General features: G+C 38.5%; 1 protein-coding gene across 3 annotated transcripts; it reads right to left on the bottom strand.

Moving 5' to 3' along the window:
* Positions 1-391: 391 nt before the first annotated feature.
* Positions 392-26,244, bottom strand: MAPK9 (mitogen-activated protein kinase 9). Of its 3 annotated transcripts, none has more exons than XM_058035138.1 (12): positions 26,158-26,244; positions 22,307-22,481; positions 18,323-18,452; positions 17,204-17,262; positions 16,169-16,307; positions 15,787-15,952; positions 14,770-14,841; positions 10,516-10,698; positions 9,878-10,002; positions 9,291-9,354; positions 7,945-8,016; positions 392-7,202 (listed from the first exon to the last, which is right to left on the bottom strand). In XM_058035138.1, exons 2-12 carry the CDS (start codon positions 22,426-22,428, stop codon positions 7,060-7,062), a joined length of 1,275 nt encoding a protein of 424 aa, XP_057891121.1. In that variant the 5' UTR covers positions 22,429-22,481; positions 26,158-26,244; the 3' UTR covers positions 392-7,059. The 3 variants fall into 3 exon arrangements, with proteins under 3 accessions (XP_057891121.1, XP_057891122.1, XP_057891123.1); XM_058035139.1 differs by lacking the exon at positions 14,770-14,841 and adding an exon at positions 14,471-14,542; XM_058035140.1 differs by having other exon boundaries at positions 7,105-7,207.
* Positions 26,245-27,420: the final 1,176 nt, after the last annotated feature.

Genomic DNA, 27,420 nt, shown 5'->3' with positions numbered 1-27,420 from the left:
TCACTGTCTTTGCAAAAATACTCACATCATCCTCTAAAGAAGCACAGTGAAACTATTTTTACAAGCTTCTGCCATTTAAAGAACAACAACAAAACCCCCCAAATAAGTTTCAAAACACAGTTGTAGTAAAACCAAGTGCTGTTAATATGTCCAAACATTCCAGTTGTTCAGGAAAAAGATGCTTCAATCAATTTCTTTAAGTTTTTTTCATTCATTTTTCATGTCAACACCTACAATTCCATTAACTGGAAGCTAAAGTGGTAACTGAAACTTCATACATCAAACATACATCATTGGTTACATAAAACATTCTACTTCAACATAGGAAGAACCAAGTAAGTAAGTAAAATATAAGTATAAAAAATATAGTAAATAACACAGACTGCTCAAATCTTTTATGTATACATATTTATTTGTAATTTTACAGTGGCTTTAGTACTGTTTTACAATAACGTTTTTGGAAAGAAAAAAAACAAACAACCAAAAAGCTCCAGAACAAGGCTTTAACTAGAACTACAGAACAAGTTATTGACAGTTTTCCTTATGAAATTCTAGTTTCCTAAAGAGTAACAGTCCAAAAAACCAATGATGCATGACTGCTGTCCATAAAATAAATCTAAACAAACAAACCCAAAAAAACTTTCTAGCCATCCTGAAACCAAAGTCCAGCATCAGACAAAATAGCCACTGCATTGAGAGGAATATGTTCCTATTGCACAAGCACTGAGAATGAGATATGACAATCAAAGCCTAATTCCATAGGCAGAAGAGGCCACATGTATCTATAGTCAGACTTCAAAGCACATCTTTCTTCTGAAATTATATACCAGACTACAACTAATGTTAAGGCCATAAAACCAGAACACTGTAACAATGATAGGGCTTGATGCTACTTTTGGTGACATTTGGTAAACACAAGGTGCAAAAGAGGACACCAAACCAACAGCTGATTCTGAGGGGAGTTAAACTTGAAGACATTCAAAAGAAATTCTCAAAGAACTACATTTTGGAGGGGGTTTGAGTCATTGGATAAAACTGGATTTCATAACTAATCACTCAATGAGCCTATTACACTCTTTAATAGCTTGTGTTCTGTATACATTACATAATATATTTTCTGGAATTTACACTTAATTTGTATGAAAACAATTCATTATTTCTTCTTGTTATTCCCTCTTTAAAATAGATGAAGATTTGTAAAATCTTTATAAATTATCTTAACAACCAGGTAAGGCTTCAATGTACTGAGTTAACTGCACACAGGTATCTCTAATTTGCTCTTAATTAGGCATCTTAAACTGCTAACACCACCTGGGGAACCACGTTGTGATTTAAGAAAGGGATAGTTAGGTATTGCTGTCTGCTCTAATTGTGTTCATTTGATTAGTGTATAAAACACCTGAAAGCAATGGCTCCAAAGAAGCAGTAGCTACCATGGAAGTTTAAACATTTTACTTTAGGAAAATCTGGGAATCTAAAGGAGCTGAAAATGCACATTAGTCATTTTATAAAGTTTGGCTTGCTACCAGTTAAGAAAATATAGGTATCAAAAACAGACAAATACAGTGCTAACCATCTGTTACATTTTCTTTTAAAAAATTAGCACCAATTTAAGCATCTGAATTCATAGAAAACGTGACACACTTGGGTTTTCAAAAAAAGGTTTTCCCCATTAGAAGACAAGACAACAGCACATGCTCAGGGGCATAAGGAGCTCTGTGATCAGCAACAGACACAATCTCTGCTTCAGGCAGCCAGCACCAAATGCTCTCTGCACCTGACTCCTTCCTGCCCTGCTTTTGTTATTATCCCAAGGAGCCTGAGGAGAGCTGAGGCACTGCCCAGCAGGGGAAGGAACACGGGACAGGCTCAAGCACACCCCACACATCCCAGGGCTTTGGTGTCTGAGCACTGCAGAGCAGGGACACAGATCTGCTGCAGGGGAGTCCCACAAGGCTGGCCTGGCCTCAGCACAGCACACACAACTTCACGATGCATAGCCAAGAGTTAAGAAAAGATTTTTTTTGTTTAAAAAAAGAATCCCAGTGCTCACAGCCAGCTGCCCTTGCTGCAGGAACAGACATTGCTGTGTGTTTATTTAATAGATGGCCAGGTAGTCACACTGCCAATCAAGTCACCCACTCAGAAGGTATTTCTCAAATGATCTCTTACTACATGTTAAATTTTAGCCCCCAAAAGGTTTCTGATTTCTGATCTCTGAAAACAGGTTTAAAGAAACATGCTGATCAAATCTGTCAGAATAACAAAGGCTACAAACAAAATTTGAACACATTAAGCATGTTATGTCATTCCTTTTCACACTATATGGTTGTATTTAGAAGAATCCTAAAGTGCTTCAAACCCAGCAATTAATAAAGTTGATTTCTTCTGTGCAAAACTGCAAGCACCTTTTAAAAAAATAAGCAGCAGCATCACTGAATGAACTTAAATAGTTAAATGTATTTTCTCTGTTTTGTATTGAATTCTTGGACCAAAATGATTTGCCACATTTTCAATAACAAATTGCAGAAGAGTGCATTTTATTAGTTTAATTTTATACTGGACATCTTATACATATTTGAAATAGAGGACCCAGGAAATTTATATCCACAAAGCAACACTGTGGGATTGAAATCCAACAACTGAAATTTTAGCTGCAAAAATAATCATTTTATAAAACACAAACAAAAAAAGAATGGTTGTCTTTCCAATTTCCTCCAAAGCTAACATGAGAAAAGATGGTTTACTTAAAACATGATTTTAACCCCAGACATTATTTTAGCATGCAGAGTGGGCAAAAACCACAACTGATTTGACAACTTGTGTAAGAAGCTTTTAGAACACCACTCATGTAAAAGACAATAAAATATGTAAAATAATGAACCAGAATACTTTTTTTATCATATTTCAACATGTTAAAAAAAATAATTCAAGACACTCTGGAAAAGCAAAGAAATTACTATATTCATTATAGAACTCAAGTCCAAATTCTGCATCTGGATGCAGGTGTCCCTGGATCAAAGCCAGTTTTGAGCAGGAATGACACAACACACATCCCAGAAAGAATCTGCTTCCCAGAATATGGTCTCACTAGGTTTAGCATCAAGCCCTGCTAGAATCCATGTGACACACGTAGAACATGCAGACAAATGCAGTTCAGCACTCACCCCAAACACTCTGTGCTGCTGCAAGGCTGAACCCACGTTCCCCAAGGACCACAAAGGACTGTCTGTCTGTCTGCACCTGGAGCTGTGACCTCCCAGCTGGAGGGTGGCCCTTGTGACAACACAAGGCTCACCCACCCTGTCCTTGGAGACTCCATGTCAGCTGTGTTTGGAATAGCTAAATCCTACTTCATTCATAAGATTATAACTTTAAGCAAAGTGATTTAGCATTTAAGGTCCTTCCTTTAAGAAAGAAAAATTAAACATATGGAATAATTTTTTTTCTTTTCATTAATTTGGAATAAACACATATGCTCTGTTAGGATGTAAAAAAAGACAAAACCTCTTTCAAGAGCCCTCTGGTTCCTAACAGCTTTTGAAACTCTCCAACCAACTAGTTAATTTCTAGTCAAGGTTGGGTTTTTCATTATTTTGACAAGAAAATGCAAGCCCTTGCTGGAAACATGACAAAACTTCAAAGGCTGTTTGCAAACTGCAGTTTCCAGTCCTAAGACTAGTTTAGTTTGTATGATCCATGCAGACAAAGCCTTAATTTTGACATTCATTTCTTGTCTTTTTCCATAAAGACCTAGACTTGTCATATCACAGGATTTCCTCAAAGTACAGGCTGCTTACCCAGATTGCAAAATGCCAAGCTTCTCTTTCTAAAGGCTTTTTTGAGGAAAAAATGATATGAGCACAGATGAAATGAACTGTTTTAAACATACTCCATTTCTGCAATGCCATTCACCTACTCAGTGTTCAGATGTTTAACAAGTTTCTGGTAAAGCATCTATTGACAGCCAAAGATCCCTTTCTTTTTCAGGTGAGCAGTTAAGATTACAGATTGTATCTATGCTGACCAACATTTATTTTAGTCATAGTTCATAAATTGTCTATGTATGCTGCAGTAGTGTTAACACTATACAAAGTCTCTCAAAGGAAAGTAACATTCATGTTTACAAAACTGAGCTGTTTTCTTAATATATATGTATACACACACATATTCTTAATTTTTAAATACATATAAATATTTATAAATGCCAAAGTGCAAAACCACGGTCAATTGCATCACTTTACATACATAATTTTAGTATTAGGAATAAAAGTGATTATATTGCACACCAAACTCTCCTAACTTTTAAACCCCTGTCAAGTGACACTGGATTTTGTTTTCCATCAGTGAGCAGGCTCTCGTGGCACTGACCACCATGTCACCAACCTGGCTCTGACTGTCCCCTGCAGTGAGCACACTGGGACAGCCTGGGCCCTGCAGCGTGCACCTGCCTGGCTCTGCTGGGGATTGTCTGCATTTGTGTCCTCTGGAAATCCACCTGCATTTGCACTATGGTTTTGGATTAAACTGGAGTCAAAATCCACAATATTCACAGATATTTCATGCATGCTCTGAAGGCATTCTGTAATTGAGCTTCAATGTATGCCATAGCAAGAAGACATCAAAAAAATTTAGGTATGAGACAGCTTTTCCTACAAGATTTACAAATAAACTCATTTAATCTCAAGGCTGGGGTTTCTTTTCTTGTTCCAAGAGTATATTTTCAAGCTAACACTATGTACTAGGAGAAGGACAAATAGCAGTTCAAGTCATGAAGACAGAACAGTATTGTTAAAAACATTTAAAGACAATTTGAATCACAGAAGAATTTAGGTTGGAATAGACCTGGAAGTTCATCTGGTCCAACCCTCTGTTGTGCTGAGAAGCTCAAGTCCAACCGGAAAAATTCAACTCTGTGAATACTCAAATCACATGGGGAAAAAGCAATAAATCTTTGTCTTCTAAAGTAGAAACTGTTAAAATGAACATAGCACAGTGCAACTTCAGCCAAAAAATTTAAGTCCTGAAAAATGAAATTCAGCAGATGAATCACTAATTGTTCATTATGAATAGGTGTCTTCAGCTATTTTAACTTCTACAAATAACATGGACTAAAAAAAGCAAAAGAACAGCCAAGTGTACTGCTCTGCTATATGATAAATAGGTATTTTAAAATGTTTTTCCAGTGACAAGAATGCACTAAAAATATTTCACATATACTGTCAGTATCCAAAGATAAAAAGTTATCCATAGGTTGAAAATCAAACAATAAGAAAAAACACAAGCCCCATATATCTTGCAATTCAATTTAAGAGAATTTTAAAAATCAGATATGTCAGAATACAATTCTGAAGTTAAGTTAACATTAACTACCTTGTTAATTTTTTTTAATCTTCTGGGACACTAAAATATTGATATTTTTACTACAGCAAATTAAGCTATTAAAAAGGGGCAAAATTTTAATATAAAAAGAACATTTGCATAAGGAGAAAGTGCTGCTATTCGAGTCATAAGGCCTGGAACAATGGACAATTGTGTTTTACATGAGAAGTATGTCAGTAATGCAGTGCCTCTCTGGGCCAGTGTATTTTACAGGTTCTATTTATATATTCAAGGCAAGAGTATCTGATCAACAGCTAAATATAGTGCTTTTATGAAAGTGGTGTTTCACCTCAACTTGTACATGTCTATTACTCTTACAGTTCTATAGTTCAGTCACACACATGCACACACGAGATCCTTTAGCAAATTTCACACCTGTGCACCCCAAAGTGAATGTGCACAAAGTCACAAGTGTGTTACAAAACAATTTAAGCCTTACCCTACTGCAAATGTATTTTCTAATTCAACAGATTGTGCAATGTAACAGGCAATTTTGTATTATCTGATTCTGAAAACTTTATTGATAAATCTGTATGGAAACAGCAAATAACCTCCTCCTCTTGTCTGACACTGCATTTAGAAAATTTTTATTAAACATGTCTTTCTTCTCACTACAAATAGACTTTACTAAGGTGAGAATAGAGCTAAGCTCTGTTACCTAAATGCTTAATTTACAAGTGACTCAGAACTACTGTACTTTTATTTCTTTAATTACTCACTAGATAGAATGGACCCATTAAAAAAATGGAAAACAATTATGCAGCTTTTTGAGGCTGCAAGTATCTCCAAGTCATCTCTCCTTTTATCAGAGCTTGCAGTGAATGAAGAGCATCACAGATAAAACTTCTTTTTATCTTTGTTAAAGGATGAGTATCACAAGCTAAAAAATATAGAACATTTTAGCACACTCTCCTCTTCTAAACAGGCACTGCTTCACAGAAAAGTCACTCATCCTTCCTCAAGATTTATTTAAGCCACTGTATCTTCTGTCCACATTTAAAAGACTGAAAAAGACACTCAGGTGAAATACAAAGTAATGGCTTTATGCTTTAAACTTCACGTTTATCTCTTCTACAAGAAGAGAAAATTACTGAAAAGTGAAGATAGAAAAAGAGTTTGATTAAAAGAAAAAAAAGTGCAATGTGGAAGAAAAACTGCCCTTTAAACACAGTACTGAGAGCATTCCACATGTGAGCTCACACTTACACACAACACTCTTGTTGTTAAATAAAGCAAACTGCCACAGTCACACAGTAAAACAAACTTCATAGGGACTATACATTCAAAACCCACTGATGAGCAATACTGTACTAAATGTAAACAACCACTGTGTCACAGAAGCCTGCCAGCTGGGACTGGAGATTGTTGAAGCCACTGAAGAGGAGTTATTGGCTAGAAGTCTATTATAACTGCTCACCTGAAATAGGCTGAAACAAAGAAAAGCCTGTAATAGTGTCTAAATTTAATTTTTTTTGTTCTTTAGACATTGATTTGCTTCCATTCTACAACATTAAGCAGGCAATTTCATAACAACTGAGTAAAAAAAACAACAGGCATTACTTTAGCAGAACATGCAGAACATGGAGTTTTTCTACTTAGTTCCATTAACTTACAAGCAATTCAGGCCCAATGGAAATTAGAGTTCTTTTCCAAAGTCAGGTCTGCAATCACAGCTGATCATCGACATCCTTCCAGGGGTCCTGTCAAGGCATCCAGGCTGCTGTCTGTGTCTGAGGCCAATGTTTGCTCTGTTGACATGGATGAAATGTCATTGATAGATGATGACTGGGAAGGACTGGTGTTGCTATTCACTGCTGCATCTGTGCTAAGAAAACCAAACATAATAAAATCTGAGGCAAGACAATATTACAGTCACAAATAACCACGTTTCTGGGCTGTGAGCAGCACTTTCCCCACAGAAATCCTTAGAAAATCAAGGAATTAATAAAAAAAGGAGAAAAGCAAGCAGTAAGGGCCCTAGCACTCAAAAGCCAAGATGACCTTTTAAAAGATTTTTATTTTTCTCTCTCTCTGTGGAGGGAAGGAAGAAAAGACTAACAATGCATAGTGTGAATAGTGACTTGAGTGTCAAGAAACCTAACAGATACAGTTAATAAAAGACACTACAATACTCTGATTACTGAGCTGTGAGAACAGCAGCAAACACAAGGATTCAATCATGGGCACAAACACAGCACTGTTAAGTATCCTGAGGGAGCTCTAAAGCTGTTTAACCCTGAGGAAAGGGGTTCATGCTGAGCCTGGGAGCAGCACTCAGCACAGTTACCTGAGCTCCAGGTGAGCTCACTGCTGCTGCTAATTTCATTTGATGACTGAGCCCTTTAGGGACAAGGCAGCTCAGGGTGTGGGACATGCAAGGCCAGTGAAGTTTTTCTACAAGTTCAGAACGATTAAAAAGCAGAGCACCAAAGGATCTCCAAAGGCAGATCAGTCTCATGAGTCCCAAACAACAAAAGCTTTGCCTACCTGGATTTCTGAGCAGATTTCTTCATTCACAGAGCTATGTGTGACAGTTACAGAACTACTGAAACAATGACTAACCTGAGGGCTGATCTTTTACCACACCATTCTTGCTCCTTTCTTCCCAATCCATAACTTCTTTGTATATTAATTCTTACAAGAGAAAAAAGAGAGAGGAAAAGCATTGTAAGATCACAGAGGATTTGTAAACAATTCACATTTTTATCAAGGTACAAGGAAATGGTTAATGGAAAGCTGCAGAGGTATTTATTTGCCATTTGGATTTGGATTCAAAATCTGATTTTATGTAAACCTCCCTGGACATTTTACTTTGATAACAAAAATTATATACAAATACTTATTCTTGAAGAGCCATCTCCAAGGGTGAACTGAGGAAAGTCTGGCTATTTTGAAGAAGGTTAAACAGTTAAAATATTGTATGAAGACCCCCATTTACTAGTCAAGGACAACTTAGGATACAGCCACCTGAACAACACCCAGAAAATCCAGAGCTGTAACTTAAATCACAGAAGCTCGTGTGTGTACCCACAGTCTTCATGTAACTAAGATAACAATATCCAACTAGATTAAGGACTCTTTAATTCTGAGTAACAATGTTTACAAACGCATTCAATTACATTTAGTGGATCCATTTTATTTTTCCACCTTGCAGTAATCAAAGATGATTTGAAGCTTACCTACCTGTGCAGGCATGCCCTAAGGATAACATATATAGATCACCCAGAATCAATATCTGAAATTTATAATGCTGTTTTACAAAAGCAAGCAGCTTTCAAAGTAGTCATAAAAGATGCCTATTACCCTTGGTCTTGTGATGGCAGATGTTAAAATTTTAACTGCCTCACCATTTAATGGTTTTGACTCAAACTGTAAGGTGAAATTGATTTTAATGCTACAGTGCTGTTTATTCTTTTGTTTAAGTCAACAGTTTAATCTATTTGGTCAATAAATAAGCAATGAGATTAGAAGAAAAACTACACCAAAGGACTCTCCTGCTATTTAGATTTCTAAAACAAATGAACTAGTAAATATTGTCAAGAGATATGGCTTAAACAATGCACACTGAGAAGAGGCATGTTTCTTTTTCAGAGAACTCTCTATCAAGGAAAAAGCTCTATAGATTACAAGCACTTAAGAACAAAAAGGCAAGGAAAAAAAGGAAACTGCAGCATTTTGTTGAACAGACTCCAGAATGTATATATGAGCATTCACACACCTAGGTATGTATTCACACACAACCTGTTTTCATCACTGATTGATTTTCCTGTTGCCACAGGCAGTACTGCTTCTCTGGAACAGTAGGAATTATTTGGAATAGTCTGTTACACAATCCAGCACATGCTGCAGCCACTCAGTAATAACACAAGATACTACAATAAATGTAATTTGTCATGCTCACTCCTTACCTTTCCATTCTTCAATTGCATGTTCTCTTTCTTCCAATTGTGCATCATAGATTTGAGGTGGAGGCTACAAAGAAAAGAAAAGTCTATAGTGCCTACTATATCAGGCTAACACACCCAATCTCAATGAAAAAAAATCTAAAAATGACAACTTTTTAATCATTTTTTACCTTCACTTTTGGCAGGTTATTCCCTATACATCAGGCACATTAATTTTACAACTCCAGAATCTGCTTTGAAGTCCTGCCTCACACTGAAAGGCTGTTTAAAAGCATCAACCAAAATTAAATTAATTGTAAAGCTTTACAGGGCCTTAGAGGAAGGCCCTGTTTCAAAAAGCCCAGGATTGCCACCAAACAGGCACCTCTTTCTGTAAGTAAAATGAAATATTAACAGCCACTTTCAGACTTGTATCAGCTCCCCACCAGCAGCTGTCCTTCAGGTGATTCTGCCCCTAATGCTCATCTGAAGGCTTCCTGTGTGACTCCTGCTAGCCAATGAGTTCAAAGCATGCTCTTGACTAAAATTAAAGGTATTTCTAAAGTTCTTGAATTGGAATCTTAGAAAATTGATTTTAATTGCACACTTACAGCTTCTGCTTCAGCTGGATCATACCAGACAGTAATATAAGGATGACGTAAGGCTTCATCTACAGAAATTCTCTTGTCTGGATCTACTACAAGCATTTTTGACAATAAATCTCTAGCTTGGCTGGCTAGAAAGTAAAGGTGAAAAGAACACAAATGTAAAAGAGCTGTAGAGTTTAATGTCTGACACAGGAAATAAATTCTGGAAACACAGGACATGCGCTGCAAAATTTCACTTCTGTTCTACAGAATATAGTAAGGTGGATTGTTGGTTATGTTTTTTTTCTTTTTAAATTTTCTCATTAATTATCTAAAGATAAAATATAACCCACATGAGCTTTATGCACTTAGAATAAGATGATTAGTAATAAAAAGTATTACATTTGGAGAACACTAAATTTAAGACATTATTCAATGGATTAAAATTAAGAGAATTAAACAGAATCCTGGGACAGAGAAAGAATATTTAGTAACTACTACTAAGATCTGAAAACTTATCATAAATAAAAGAAACAGAAAGTAAGCAGCTTTTAATGTTGACATTTACTGCAATAAATATTTTTATTAGACTTTAAATTAAGTGTGCTGCAGACGTTTTAAATTAACTTCATAGGGAAACAGAGAGGAAAAACTCGCCTTACTTTTTAACTTGTCCCGATCAGATTCTGATGGAAATATCCAGTCTGGGAAGAGCTCTTCAAATTTAATACCAGGATATTTTGGCCTGTTTTCTACATAATTCCTCACTGTAGGCTGCAGTTTCTTCATGAAGTCTGCTGATGGTGTTCCTAATTGTTCAATAACTTTATTCCATTGATCAATATCTGCACCACATCTTTAGGAAAATCAGCTGAAGAATTTGAAGACTGCACTCTAAAAAAAATACCGCTTAAAAATCTGAGAAGTTAACAGGAACTTGAACAGAGGACACAAAGATGAACTTGACTGCAGCATCAGCAGTATTCTGAGCTGCCATGCAAAAAGCTACAAAATCTGAGCCTTATTTTTGTGTCAGTGTATTCTGAAGGACAGGCTGGAAGTGCTGCACAATGCATTATGCTTAAGTATCTTTTTCTAATTATAATATTTTTCTAGAATCCAAAAGAAGCTTTATTTGGCAGTTGTATCCATAGCAAAACAACTCTAAGGTCAGAAAAGAAAGGCTGCTGTGGAATCTTCTGAAGTGCAATGTAACATCAGGAACACTGAGAATTCTTGAAGCTAGATAAAAATACACAAAAACCCAAAAGCACAAATGCATCCCAACCAAAGTAAGGAGCTTGGTACCTGACTCCTAAGGAAATGAAACTTTGAGTTGGAGCATTTTGCAGGGCTGTAGTTGGATGGTTAGGGGCTTTTTCTGGTTGGTGTTTGGGCGGGGTTGATTTCTTTCTCTTTTTCAACTTCAGAAAAGGTCCAGAGGAGTTCAGAACAGGAAATCCAAATTCCAGAAAGTTCTATAGCAGGTTCTTTTGTTTAAGTGTACCAATCATCATACTCACAGATAACTCTGTTCGTATAATTCAGAATTTAAATATTTGGTAAGAATAGCATTTATAAGTCACAAATTGAAATTGGGCCTGTTTCCTCAGGACTGTCCCTTCTCCCCCTCTCAAGTGAAGGCATTTTCCCCAGCCATGGTGACAATTGTTACAGAGATACCAGAGCCTGCTCTGAAGCAGCCCAGCTGGGCAAACAAAGCTCATTTATCACACTCAGGAGACACTGCATTAATATTCCTAACATCTAAGTCAACTCAGATCTACACTTGCCAGTTTTTCATGATAAAAAGAATGTGCAATTCCAGCAGAGCCTATCCATTGACCTTGCAAAAAAATTCACAGCTAAATTCACCATCTAGCACTTCAACCTATCCATTCTCATGGACAGACTATGCAACTAAACAACAAATATGTTGTACTTTGAATTAAGATGTATTCAAAAAACACTGAGGTGCTTCTATTTCAGTTAGTGTGTCAAGAATACAATTATGAATATATGTATAGTCACTGCTCCATGCTAAGACTTTAGACTTCTGATACAAAGATTGAAAATTTTATTTGTTTATCGAATGCATTCCAATGGAAAAGCTATATTAAAACCAAAATTCAGAACTGTTTATATTGTTAACTGTCATGCTAAAACAAAGCACAGACAAAGAGAAAATTAACATACATCAGGAAATTTTGTTCCTAGCTGAGAAACTGATTTGTGTGAGAGCTCCACCAATCCAGATTCAAGAAGATGCTTTTCCTTTGAGTAACAGCAGCCTGGTTAGTCAGATAATCAAAGTAGAGTCCAGTTTATTGAGGCCTCAGAAGACTGCAGGGAAGGGCAGAAAACTTAATGACCCATCCCACTTTAGAGGTAAAAACAAGTAAAAAACAATATCTCAGTTTCAAAGTGCTTTACAGATGGTCAAAGTTGAAAAAATTCTCAATATAGGATGGACTTAAAATAAGCCTCTTATCAGAAATCCAAGTGGGATTTCAGTATAAAGCAGGCAGAGAAAGCTCTGTGACTGACCTGGCAGCCTTCACACAAAGCCACTCTCCCCAGTCCTGAGACTTCAGGGTCAGAAGGGACCAAGCATTTAATCCATGCCAAGTCTATTTGCCTTTAGGGCCTCTGGAAGGAAAGTTGAAAACAGAATCCTTCCTACAACCACAACAAAGAATGACTTTTACCAAGAAAGCACAAATACCCCTCGTGCTTTTTGCATTGGTCAGGCCACGAGCTTCTTTCTGCCCCAAAAACACAGGGCTGCTGCCAGGCTTTTCCACCATGTCACCTTAGGTACCTGCATTCCCTGGTTTTTCTCCATTTCTCATTTCCAACAGCAGCTGGCAGTAACTCAGGGCTCCCCAGCACAATCAGGAGCAGGGTCTGCACATCCATCACCCTGGCAACACAGAGCATCTCATTCCACCCAGACACTGCTGCAAGTATCCCAGAAATTCCCATCCACCATCTGGGAAAATACAAATTACTGAATCTAAGAGCAGATTTTCCTGAAGAGAGTCAAGGGCAAGCACTGGGCAATATGCCGAACTTGCTCCCTCCTCTAAATGCCCAAATACCAAGACATTTTAAAATTTAACTTAAAAAAGGCAACTAAACAAAAGAAACCCAAACACAATCAACAAAAGGAATATTTCATGGCATGCCCAGAAACCATCCTGCCAAGACAATTCTGCAGCTGAAGGTGACATCCTGACCCACCCAGGAAAGACCCCAACAACACAAACAGTTGTCAGTATCTCACATTAAAGAGAACTGAAACTCTTACAAGAAGCAAAAATCCCTGTAAGCAAAACTCTGCACTTCCCTATCAGGGAGGAGACTCCTTGAAACAGACTGGTAGAGCTTCAGTGGCCCTGAGAGAATCACAAATGATAACTTGTATATTCAACAAGCATGAACAAAATTTCCTTCATTTATTCATGAATAAATCAAAATAGCTCATGCTAACAACATGCAGGTGAAACACACATAACATCCATGAAGAATTGTGTTAGGTTGGTCTGAAGGCTTCAAAAGGTAAAATAATAAATATAGAAAGGAAGAAAGGTAGAAAAAAAAGATACTTATTTAACATTGAATCAATTTACTACTAAATAATGTATGATCAACTGTTGAAGATTAGTGTCATGAAATTTAGCAATAAAATTGGAAATCCTCCTCTATAAGATACACGAGTATCTGTGAACAGGCACCTGATCTTTTAGTGGTGGTTGCTCCTTGCTGATGAGCAAAAATTTTATATTGGCTTCAAAAACTTGGAGCACAATTGTGAAGACAGGGTGCCCCATTCCCTGCAAGGGTTCAAGGCCAGGCTGGATGGGGTTTGAAGCAACCTGGGATAGTGGAAGGTGTAGGGGAGTTGGAATGAGATGGTTTTTAAGGCCCCTTCCAACCCAAATGGTTCTCAGATAATGATTCTATGAAATCTTGGTTAAAAATATTAGAAGGAGAAATGGAAGAACAACTGTCTTGTAAAAGAAGTCAGTCCAAAATTAAATTTTCATAAAATGGGAAAAAAAAGAACCTCCAGAAAGTTTTTATTTTTATGTTAAATAATAATAAAAAAAGATCTCATGCAGTGTGCTGGCCATTAGGTCACCTTTGCCCAGCAAGCCCTAATAAACAAGAAAAAAATCTGATTAAAACTCAAAAAACTGTGCAATAAAAAAAATTAGTCTACTGTTCAAACAAATAATCAGCAAAATCCATGCATAGTTAAGAAGTAACTTTGTAGGCTTTTGCTTAAACACTTATCTACAAAGAACAAGAGTAAAAAATAAGTTATTTTCTATTTTTCAAACCTAGCAGTATCTGTCAAATTACAAAAGGTGGAGCTCATAACACATTGGATTCAACCACTATAAATTACATGAAATATAATCTACTAAGAAAATAGAATGGAAAGCTCAACAACTTGGTCAATGACACTAATTTCAAAGAGTACAGTGGATCTAGTAAAACATTATTAAATGTTTTGCTAACATTATTAACTGTTTATGCTTTTATACAGATCTACAGAATTGTGTTTCTGTTGAAGTGGAATGGGACTCAGGGATGACTAGGGAAGGATACGATCAGTGCCTTGGAATATCACACAACCTTTCACCAATTCTCCCATGATGCACCCAACTGACCAGATATCAACTGAAAACAAAAGTGAAATGATCAAATTATGGAGTATCATGAACAAATGTGAGGAAAACAAACAAAACCATCTGCATCTACAGTAAAACACAACAACGTGGAAAACCAAACTGCTCACATGAATTTTCAATCATATCAACACCAAGTGAGTGTTCCTGAATTTTGTATTTTGTAGAACATAATCAGTGTTTACACTTGTGAAACCACCATGCCATGAAGAAGGATACAATCTCTTCCTGGGAACAGGACTTTATGGAGGACCATTTCTGCCATAATGCACCCAACAGACCAGATATCCACTATCATATGTTAGGTGCAACAAGGACAAAAGATTAAAGAGATTTTTTTTTAAATACCACAATTATTTATTTGAAAGCTCACACTGTATTCCTACAGTCCTGCAGATAATTTATTTTTGTCCCAACTAGAACAATTTTTGCTGAAGTTCTGATTCACATCAGCACTTGCTGTACCACAAGCTGCCTTCTGCACTAAATAAAGTGGTTTTATCATTATCAAGGGCCCAGCAAGGTCCCACAAGTCCCTTGTTTTACACACCCAAAATTACAGATATTCAAAACCATCCACAAGCCCTTGTGATAAAGAACATACAAGTCCAGTGCTAATAAAAATCAGCAGGTAAAACTCCCAATAAAGCAAGGACAGTTCCTTAGGAGCAATTTTGTTGGCTGAATTTCAGTCCATTACAGCTGTGTTGGTTTTAATAATGTAAAACCCAGCCTCTTTGAGCACCAAGCAGACTTAAGAGAATATTAGACATGGTTTATGGTAGGGATCTGCAATGTATTTTAATAATCAGAGAGGCAAAAGGGGACACACTGTTAAAAGACGTTTCAGAATAAAATTACATTGATTAAAGGGTTTATTATTCATATATTGATTTTGTTGCTTGGATTTTTTTTAATACTAGCCACTATCAGTGTCTCAACAGTTTTTCTGAGAATAAAAAACATGGCAAAAACATAATGGTGAATATATGAAAAGATATAACTAGAGCAGAGGAGAGGGAGCAGTTAATGATAAATGAAGAAAAGCATACAGAAAACGCTCATATTTTCAACAAAAAATTACACTGTAATAATTTTCATTTCCAGTACCATGATTAGAATACTTTAACAACCTTGACAGGGGGAAAGCAGCCCTCCCTCCTCATTTTACAGTAGTTATGTTCTAAGAGAGACATACTTTAGACAGGAGATTTAAACATTACTCCAGCAGCTTACCATTCTCCTTGTATCCCATCCCCAGGATAACCTCTGGTGCTCTGTAATATCGAGTTACCACATATGGAGTCATCATGAAGTTAGTACATGCTGTTCTTGCCAGTCCAAAATCAAGGATTTTTAGTGTGCAATCTGATTTTACTACTATGTTGCTGGGTTTCAAATCCTAACAAGAAATTACTTCAGTTAAGGAAGGATTAACACACAGAATAATACCCACACATCCCCCTCCACAATCAGGATAAGCCAAGAAGTAACTTTATTAACAACTGCATTTTCCTGCCCTGGTGTATGTGCTTATTTATACAACCCCCTCCCTTCCTCCCTGTTTCATAAAAACTGTGTTCACAAAGAATATTGTTAATGATCTACTACTACCTACTCTGTGGATGATACCAGCTGAGTGGAGATGCTTGATCCCACATAGCATTTGGTAAAGAAGATAAGACATTCTTTCGTGATCCAATTCCATATGAATAACCTGGCATAAATTTGCATCCATCAGCTCCATAACCAAATATCTAAAGCACAAAAAAGAAAGTATTAAAAAAACTCAAGTCTTATTTTTCATAAGTTTAAACTGAACATATGAGATTTTTAAGAAAAATCACCTTTGCTAATCTAAGTGTCAAAAAAACCAATGAGAAAAAAACCCATGCACAATCACAGTTACAAAGTAAAATTATCTATTCAAAAAGTCTTACTATTAAAAATTAAGTGCTCAATATTCCATCACAAAATATTAAAATTCCACTAGTTTTATAAATAGTAATATAGAGAATAATTCCATCTTTAGCATCATGAAAAGTAAGACTGAGTGAAGTTGATGTAGAGATTGCAGATAATGCAACATAAATGCTCTCTTTCACTGTATTTTACTCTAAAAAAGAAAATTAGAATAACAACATTGAAAACTAAGGATCATAAAATAATTTGCAGTTATCATCTACTTACCCTCTTCAGACACAAACACTCCCTCATTTGCCCAAGCAAATTCACAAACCACAACAGCACATTCACTGGAACCTAGGGAATCCCACCAATCAAATAGCCATGAATCCTTTCTAGACCAACTGATAATGCTTGAATAAAAAAGAAATATATTCAGTTCTGAATTGAGGCCAAAATACTGTTGTGCTGATGTGACTGGTAGAGTAAAAAACTGTTCTCATGTTATCCAGACCAAGTTATTATCCTGAGGTGAGCCATGGAGCTGCTGAAGGACCATGCACACAAACCAGAGGAATGGGCAAGCAAAGTGTGGCAGACTGATGATAAATATCCCTTTTTCACTGCCCACTTCAGCTTTTAGCTACTCTTGATTTTCAAAGCATGAAGTTTGTAGGATACTGGAAATCCAGCTCTAAAGCTTAGGCCAGTATTTGTCATAGAAAATTAAAAAACATCTAGTACTTACACATCCTGAAATTCTTCTAGTGACTTCTGTGGTGTAAATACATTTAATAAACTAATAATCTATAAAACAAAAAACAAAACATTAGAAGAAACTTCTGCTTTAATTCACACAAAACTCCACTATTGCAGAAGTTACTATGCAAAATAAAGTGCACACTGTTACTATATACACAATTTGAATGTTACTTGGCTGCACTTAATTCACATATGCTGAAAAACTGCCAATTCAGAAATAGTTCCAAACTGCAGCATGTGTGCCAAGGGAACCAAGATAGGACAAAATCTTTTTTTTTTTAAGTTACATGACACCCTCTAGCTCCCTCCCCAGTGTCTGAAATATATCCCATTTTCCCCCATAAATAATAATCTCTTATTTTAAATCACAGGCTGTGCACGGAATTCTAAGCAAAGCTGTCCAACACCACGTGCACAGAGGTGCCCCACACCATCCCATTAAACTTAGATTATGATGTACTATTTCCAGAACTGCTAAAATTGCTCTACTGACATCTTTAATAACCACCTTGCTTTTATTCTGCTACATCTGGGCCTCACCAGAAGCTTACCTAAAAAGCAGCCCTGAAAGGCTAATTGACTGCAGGAAGTTTGAGATTTGACCAGCAATGTTTCTAGTTCATGTTAGTACCAGCACACAGCAGTCACATAAATCTGATATTCTTGTATTTGAGCAATGAAGTATTGACATCATGGCTCACTTTAGAGAGTTTAAAGATTTCAAAATTCACCAAGTATTGTCCATAGCATTTCAATTTCGTAGACAGTGCTGCACCTCTAAAAACCCCAGCAGTTAAACAGTGTGTTTAATAAAAATCTTGCCTAAGCTCAGAAGATTTAAATACAGTGAAGTTACAATGGTCAAATCCACAAACCACCCCAGTGCCAAACAAGCTGTGCTGGACATGGCTGAAAAAGGGCAAATGCAACAGAGCAGCTCACCCAAAAACTGAGCCATACATTGTGGAGAACTGCACTGCCCACAGCAAATCCTCCCAGCCCATCACTATTTCCATTCCTAGGGTTACTAACAGCAAGTGAGGGAGCAAATGCTGAGCTTTTGAGATAAGGCAGAGTGAGGAGGGCAACACAAAGGCCGACTCACATTTTTGTGATTGACGCACTTCAGAAGAACGAGCTCTCTGTAGGCCCTCTTGGCGTGGGTTTGGTTCTGAAAAGGACGACTCAGCTTCTTCACAGCAACATTGATTCCAAGCACTGTATCAAATGCAGCACTAGAAGTGTTCAAAGACAAACAAGTTGAAGTCTGTTTGAGGGAGAGGAGGGGGCAAAGGGAGGCAGAAGTGAGGAAGGAAAGAAATCAAGATTTAAGACAAAGTATATCTGCTAGCCTGTTGGTACTACACCTAATTTTAATTCAGAAAAGAAACATCCTTTAAAAACTTCACAACCTTTAATAAATACAAGTAAGTCAAACAGAAGCACTGACATTCATCAGAGGTCTTCCTGCTCTCCTTTTTGTCTTTACACTTGAAACTGCTGACTCAAGACTCACACCCAAAATTGCAAGATCTAAAAATATTTTAGGCTTGTTTAAAATCAAGAAGCATTGCAGCTGCCTAATCTGTATATTTGGAATATTTTTGAACACTTTTGCTGACTGACAATCATTTAGTATTTGCAGCAGAAATGTCTCTTAGCTAAAAGAGAGCCACAACTTGTCTCTATGATCCCTTCTGCAGGGATCAATATTCTCCTTTACATGGATAGTTTGTAATGATAAAAAAATGTAGTGCCTAGCAGAAAATTACATTCATCATCTGCTTCTGAATGGAAAAAATGCATTGAATTGAGAAATAAGGAAAACAGACTGAAGGGAGGAATACAAGAGTTTAAAAGTGACCATGACCATTAAATTTACCCTGGTTTTCACTTGTGTTTCTTCCTTCCATATGCAGTTTGAGGTCAAAGTTACACTTTGAAAGACATCTAAAGCTAAAGTATCTGTATAAACAAAACAAGACTAAAGTGGGAATAGTCTTCATCAGTAACAGAGACTATTTGGCAAAAATATATGCAAATTCCCAGCACATGCTACTCAGGAGTCCCAGTCTTTAAACAGTTTCAGTTTTAAATAAGGATTCCCACATTACCCTATTTCTATTTGATGTTAACTTTCATAAGGTAGGAAAGAATTCTCATTCACATTTTTTCCAAGCACATTTAAGCTCTTTGTGAGCTCCTTTCCTATCTCATCAAGCTCTATGTGACATCAGACTTAAAAGGGCCATCACACTACAGTACCCTAACAAAAAGTACAGCTTCCCTGTAAGTACAACAATACTCAAAATCTATCAAGTTTCCCAGCATAAACTCACTGCTTTCCCTCCTAGAAAAAAGCAACACCACCACAAAGCAGGGCTCACCCAGGAGATGTGATTTCCTGGGACATGCTTCTCAATTTGAACCATGTGCCACTTAACTAAAGACTTGCTAGCATTTATTTCAGCTGACTTCTGTGAAGTGCACAAGTCATTACTGAATGTTACAGTAAGTCTCTGATGTAAACCCTTTATGCCTGTGCAAAAGGAAACACAGAGTGGGAGGAAAGCAACTGGCCAGACAGTTGGAGAAATTATTTTCCTCCTAAACATAAATACAAAAGCACTGATATTTCAGTATTCAACCAACAGATGTTACATGTAAATTATTTTTTATATGTTAATGCCTTTAATGTTTAATGACTTCCATATGTTGATGATTACACCTGTGAATTAGTATCAATTCAGTAACCAAGAGGGTCTGCATGAATTAGCTGTAAATCACAGGGCAGCAGCAGACAGAGGAACAATTTTAGGGGAAGTGTCCCTGTGTGATGTGACAAATCAGATGTATGACAAGCCTTAGTTTAAAGACATATGAAGAACTCCACCTGAACCTCTTATTTTGGAGATTGACTAGAAAATTTAGGAAATCAAGGAAAAGAAAGGAAAAAAAAAAAGATGTCAGGAAGTTAAAGAAAAAAGTTATTTTGATTCAGTCCAAAACAGATTAGCAGACTCCAGATGTATTAATACTCAGGAACAAAGAAGTGCAGTAAGGTAAATATGTTTACTTTGTACATAAATTACAAATAATATATCCAATTTCTCTCCTGGCCTTGTGACCTAGAAATATCCTGTACATAAAAACTGAGTTACTTTTTCATCTTCCTCGAGCTCTCATTTACTATTTTTCCTAAGTATATATTTTTAAAATTACTTATTATCCTACATTTTAATATCAAAGTTAAAACTACATAGAGCAATACCAATGGAGTTTCTCATTAACATACTGAGGAAAAAAAAGCACAGATGTAGGCCTCTCCTAACTTAAGTGACACAGGTGGTATTAAAAATTCCTCACAGAATAAATTAAATCCAGACAGAAAAATGCAGGAAAACTTCTCCTATTTTTTATATTAAACATAGGATGATTAAAAAGCCATCACATCTGTGTGTTACCCTAATGTCTTGACAATTTTTTCAGCCAAACATAGCAGAATAGCACTCATCTTACACTGAGTTTTCTACAAAAAACTAGGAAGTAAAATGCATCTTTCCCTTGCATAAAAATTTTAGGAGAAACTAAGACATTGTACCTTGTTCAACTTGAGGTCTTTCACAGCAAGATGAAAATTCATGCAATGTTTCACTCTGCTGTTTCATAAATCAAGTAGTTTCAAAACAAGTGAATAAATCAAATAATTTCCTCTTTCTCCCAACACAATGACCTTAACACGATCTGCATTTCATTCTGAAGCAGAGATCCAAAGTAATTTGGCTTCAAAATGCTCTGCTTCTAATGAAGGAGAAACACTTCCAAGCAGCCCAAATTCCTGCACACCATCTCAACCAAGCATAACTCTGAGAACACAGACACCTGGAAAATGTCAGTACTATACTAAATCTTTCCCAAATCCTAATGAGCAAGATCTAGGACCCCCTCATCACTCAACCCACTGAAGAAGAATGAAATATGGTGTTTTCATGTTGATTGTTTGTTACCTATCAGCAGGGCAAGAGGGGTAGCTAAAAAATATTAAAAATTAAGGCCTGCTCTCAGAGAAATGCATTCTTTTCCTACTTATATAACTTATTGTGGTTATGGAAAGGCCAAGAAGACATGGGCAGGTGCTGTTAAGGAGTTATTCACAGTACATGAGTCATCACACTTATTCTGCAGATTTTATAGATGAAGATAAACTGCAGGCTGGATTCAGAGCACAAACAGCCCACCATGTGTTGTGATGAAGTCAATATCACAGAGTTCCTGTGTACATCTGTTTGCTCCCCTGATTATGGAATGAAAACCCACATCAATAAACATTTCTGCTGTTACCAAGTAAGTTTCACCCAACAAAATATGGGCTGGCACTACATTGTGCAGAATGGATTGCTGCAGTCTAAAAAACATTTGAAAGTGTTTACCTTTAGCTGGCCCAGAGGTGTGGTGCCATACAAGAGACTAAGGTTCAGGATCAGCCTAAAGACTCCCACGTCCTGGGCCAGTGGAGGCTGGACACAAAGCTGGGGTGCCACACCTGGGGAGAGCCGGCCAGCCCAGCCCCTCACACAGCATCCCTTTCTGGTTAATCCATGGAGTGACAATGACACTGATTTGCCTCATCCTGCCAGTTAATGGCAAGGCACTGCATTGATGGCTCCTAGAAATGGACAGGAGTGATTGGGAATAAAAGAGGGGGAAGAAAGGGGGCCATGATGAAGAAACGAGTAAAACCCAGAATCTCTCACCATTGTCATACCTCACACTGCAATATCACAACTACAAGGGCAATGGGAGAACTAGAAACAGAAATAAAGTGATTAATGAGAAAGGAAGAAATTTGTTGACCACTCTAATTTATGCACTTACCCAAATATTATTTTTCCCTAAAAACAGAACAAAAAAAATACAATTGCACATGAACTATAGCAAGCAATTGGTTTAGAATTTATTTAGTCCATAACCCTGTAACAAGAGAATGTATTATCAGTGTTTTATATTCTGGTACCTCTATCAGAAACACATGCAAACTTTGCTTCATATTTATAGCTTTTAATATTTAAATGAAGTATTTGTTACTCACCAAACAATGCCCTGTGCCCCTGATCCTATGGGCTTCAATTGCTGGTAACGTTTTAGCACAGTGAATGTTGAATCTGCAACTTGAACACTGTAAAACTGACTATCACATTTACTGTCAGTCATGGTGTAGTGTCATGTAGTTTTCTCTCTCAGGGACCTGGCAAAGTTTTCAAGATCTTGAAGAAAAAGAAAAAAAAAAAACAAATGTTCAATATCTCACTAATTTCCAGCAGACAAGATGAGAAATATTATACATATTTTAAAACATATGAATTTTTCAACAGCACACCATTAAACATTCATTCATAAACAAACATTCTTTCAGTTTTGTGCATTACCACTGCTAATGAAATATACTTGCAGACAGACAGCAATTACAGCTTTTACAGCTTTAAGGGAATGCGTGTTCCTACTCCAATCCCTCAAAAAATTAAAGCATCTAAGTAAACAACTCTAAAAACAAAACCACCCAAATACAACTCTCTACTCCTTGAAGGCTACTCCATAACTTAGAACTACTGCTATGTGCTAGGACTGTATTACAGGAAAAAAAATCAAAAAGAATATTATTCAAACACTGGGAACAAAGATAAAAGTTACAACATACATCCATGGAGCCCATGGACAGAAGGAAACAGGGTTTTAACAAAAGACTTAATTAAAACAGCAAAACAAGTTTAAAACAAAACTACCCCCAAATCCCTGTGGCTGCTGCAATTTCTCCAACATTTCCCTTCAGCCTTGTTCAGTAGGAAATTCCAAGGAGGGCTCTGCCAGGCAACCCTTCCCTGATCCAGACCTACAACAACACATTCTCCTTCCCGTTTTATACACACCACAACACCCTGCACTATCAGCCACTGTCCTTGTAGTACTACAGAATGAGACTTTTGTGCTACAGTTTAGAAGAGACTTTCCTGACACAATGGAGAGTAAGTTAAATTCATCTGTCAAGAATGAATAAGAGATAAGTAATTACATCAGAGAGCAGAGTAATGGACTCAACCTCTTTAGCTCTGAAGTGCTACAGTAACAAGAGCACAGACCAACAGTTTTCCTGGCTGTCCATCCCTCTTCCAAACCTTACAAGTAAATTACCTCAGTAATTACTGAAGAGCTCTCAAACAAATTTTCCCCTTCATAATTTCACATTTACTATGACAGATAGTGCCATTAGAGCCCAGGGTGATTTGCACAGGCAAATCTCTTCAAAGTTGTTCCTTAAAACAGGAAATGCAAGCAGCCCCTTCCCCCGAGCAGCCTGCTTTGGTTACTGAAAGCACAGTTTGTCTCTCCTCACTGGCCCCACCGAGTATCTGTGAGCCAATGCAAAATACAAAAGCCTCAAGGGCAACCCAGACACCCACCCTAGAAGGGCACAAAGCCACACAAATAACTTTTGGTTGCTTTAAGAAATAGAATTTGGATTTCTGTCCTCCTCAGTGCATGTAGGAGGGAGCAGCATCTTTTCCATGTTTTAAGTCAGCTGACAGACTCAAGGAATCTGCAATAAAATAAATGGAAGACCTCCAAATCCTAGTATAAAGACTGAGTTTAAACCAAACTGTAATAGCCTTAAGAGACTCTCAAGAAATGTCTAGAGTCCCTTTTACCTTCTAGTTCCTCAAAATCTATGCAGCATTTTAAGAGGCAGACATTGAACTGGGTCATCTCCAGCAGCAATTTAGACTGTCAGTTTATTTGACATTTCCTCTTAGAAGCTTTAGAAAAAAAGCAGAGGAAAAAGGATCAGCAAAGGGAAAATGTGGCTACCAACTTTCTGCTCTGTCACAGGGAGAAAAAGGAAGAAAACAATATCTCCTACACGGTAATATTGGAGGCAGTCAGCTGCAGCTGCACAGCCAGCTAGCACTAACATGAGACCACAGGATGCCTCAAGGGCAGCTCCAGACTTTCCCAGTACATCCCACTCTTCTTTCCAGCCCTGTTCATTACCCCAAAGCTAGGCACTCTGAGGTACCAGGTGTTCTGATGAACAGCTCCTGAGCACTGGTGTTTTCACTGAATCTTCAATATTTTAAGAAAAGTACAGCTGGAAGGTCAAGATGCTCCCTCTGCAAGGACTTAGAGACAAAACCAAAAAAAGTACAGATTTTGCATAAACTGGGTATCAAGCTACAGGATATCAACTTGTTAGCTACACAAGAACAATGCTGTACCTCTTCAGGAGTTAATGAAACACTTTTCTGTAACAGAGATAAAGAAATACGGGAAAACAAAATAATCCTGATGCTGAAAAATCCCTCCCTTTAAGAATCATGGTCTGCACAAAGCCACTTTTCAAAAATCACTTGGAGATGAGCATAAGCTCCTTAGAAAAGCCCCAAAAAGAGAAATGGGTTATCAGAACACACAAGTTTTATGTACTTCAACCCATTGGCAATTCTTTGTGCAAAGCAGCTTTCGAGTCTTGACTTTCACTAGGGCTTCAAGAGCCCCCAAATAAAAATAGATTTCCTGTTGTGCAAGTAAGAAGTATATCTGTGAAATGAGTTTCTTAGTACTTACCTGTTTTTCTCCTACTAGAAAAATAACCAAACCCCCAAACCTGCCAGTAGTAGGCTTATACACAATTCCAGTGAGAAATCTTTAGAAGCTGAAAGCAACTGCACTAGAGAATACATCCTGCATTAAACAGTCACTTACCTAAAATATACTTATTAAAATGGCAACTTATTAATAACCAGATTTGTACTCTGGATATCTTCAAGTCAAAAGCTTATGAAACAGATTGGGAACACATTCCCAGGGTTGTTTTGGTTACAGAAATGTCATTACTGAAAACGAAACACAAGAACAGCACGAAGCTTGGCTTGTTTTTTAAGTCTTAAGCTAAAATTCTACTGCTGACAATATTAGCAGTGAATATACACATACACACGTATTTATGAAAACATATGGGAAATCCATGCAGTAAATCTCTCCCTATTCTCTTATTCACTTCTGCAAAACCATTTCTAATTCAGGTGTGCCCTTTTAAGGACTATCATCCAATAGTATCAAGGGTTTTTTTTAAATCTTTACAGCAGTATATATCAAAAGGGAAGAGTCCAGCTACAAAGTCACAGTGAGTTACACCTCACTCCTCTACTGCCAACCTTTAGAACGAAAGTGTAGCAAAGCACTAGCTGAGTAACACCAAAGGATTACAGCAGTTTAAAGGTAGTTTACAACTGGAAACTCTTGGAAAGCAGATATTTTTTCTTTAAGCAACCCACACTACTACTGACCAAACAAAGATTTTCCCACTACCTGTTACAGTCTCATTCAGCTACTACACACAGACGCAAACACTGAAAGGATCTCAGAACTCTGCCAGGGCAAGCTGGTGTAAAGAGAGAAAAAGTTTAAACATGCTTGTGCTGTAAGCAATTTCGCCGCTCATGTAAGAAGCGAGCAAGAAGAGTCTTCTTACATCTTTCCTAAAACTTCTGCTAAGCAATCGCTCCGGCTCCGGAGAGCCCGGGCTGGCCGCGGCCGCAGCGCTCGGTGCCGCTGCCCTCCCGGGACGGGGCTCCGGGGCCGCCGAGCGCGGGCCGGCCGCACACGGCACCGGCACGGAACGACAGGGGAGCGGGACGGGCAGAGGCGGCTCCGCGGGGCCGGCACTGCGGCACGGGCGGGGCGGGGGGCTCGGCCGGAGCAGGAAGGGCCCGGCCCCGCCGCTCCCCCGCGTCCCTCCGGCGCGGCCGGGCCCGGGCAGCGGCCGGCGGGGTGCCCCGGCTCTGCCCGCGCCGCGGGACGAGCCGAGCACTCCGTCCGGCTCAGAACTCGTCCCGCCCCGGCTCCAGCCCCGCCGCCCCAGCACACCCCTCGCGGCCGCCCCCTCACCTGGGTCGGACGCGGCGGGACCGGCCCCGGCCGCCGCCTCCCGCTGCCCCAGCCACAATGGCCTCCCGGTGCTCCGCACGGCGCCGCCCCTGACTGACAGCAACCGTGGCCAATCGCAGCCCCCGCCGGGGGAGCTCGGCCAATCGGATAGGGGGCGGGACTTGCTGGCCGCTATATAAGGGAGGGCGCTGAAGGCCCGCAGTGACGGGGCAGTTCGGCCCCCACCCCCAGCGTGGACTTATTTTGTGGCGTCAGCATGTCATGGTATTGATGACGTCATCGCGCGATGTCGTGACGTCATTTGAGTTGTTATGTCATTGCCTGACGTCAGCATGTCACGATAGTCGTGATATCACCTCTCAGCAGTACCATGTCACTACGGGCTGTGGCGCCAGTCCTGCTGCCGGCTCCTCACAGCTCCGGCAGGCGGGAGAAGCCCTCGGTGAGGCAAAGGCCCGGCCTGGGCAGGGGGCACCACAGGGGCACGGTGACATCACACGGGCGCAGCCTGGCACCACGGCACCACAGCACTTGAGGGCACAACGGGACAGCACAGCACAGCCCGGGACAGCACAGCAGGGCACAGCACAACACCACAGCAGGGCACAGCACAGCACATGAAGGCACAACGGGGCAGCACAGCACGCGAGGGCACAGCACAACACAGCACAGCACATGAGGTTAAAGCACAGCACAGCAGGGCACAGCACAACACCACAGACTACAGCAGGCCCCGACCCGCCAGTCCCTGCACAGCCCCTCAGCCTGGCTTTCCTCAGCTCTTCCACAGCAATGGCTCAGGAGGGAAGGGATTTATTCCCTCCCCGAGCTATTTTCAACCCCACGCAAAAATCATAAGCCTTCTCTCCATTACACACCCCCAGCCCTGACACGAGGACTGCTTGTTTTTAAAACAGGTGCTGCCTAAAAATAAACTCCATTTGCCACCTCTCCGAGGACTGATAAGAGCTTTCATTTCTGTGATTTCTGTTCTCACAGATTAATTTAGAAAAATGCACCTGTAATTTTTTTAATAAATCAATTTAATGTCGCATATACACTAGATTACCTTAATATGCTTTGGTAGTTCCACTTTTTAATATGAAGGGAATATTAATTCTAGATCAAGAGTAAAAGGGGCCTTTTCATCACTTACCAAAACACGTTTGAGACAGAGTTACACATTCTTGGCATTTAGGTCAGATTATTACGATTTTTTTGTTATGATTTTGGTTTTATTATGTGGTAATAAAAAGTACTAGG

The sequence above is a fragment of the Melospiza georgiana genome, chromosome 15 (genome assembly GCF_028018845.1).
Source record: "Melospiza georgiana isolate bMelGeo1 chromosome 15, bMelGeo1.pri, whole genome shotgun sequence".
NCBI lineage: Eukaryota > Metazoa > Chordata > Aves > Passeriformes > Passerellidae > Melospiza > Melospiza georgiana.
Note: the sequence above shows the minus strand (reverse complement) of the source record. Positions and strands in the feature narration are given on the sequence as shown.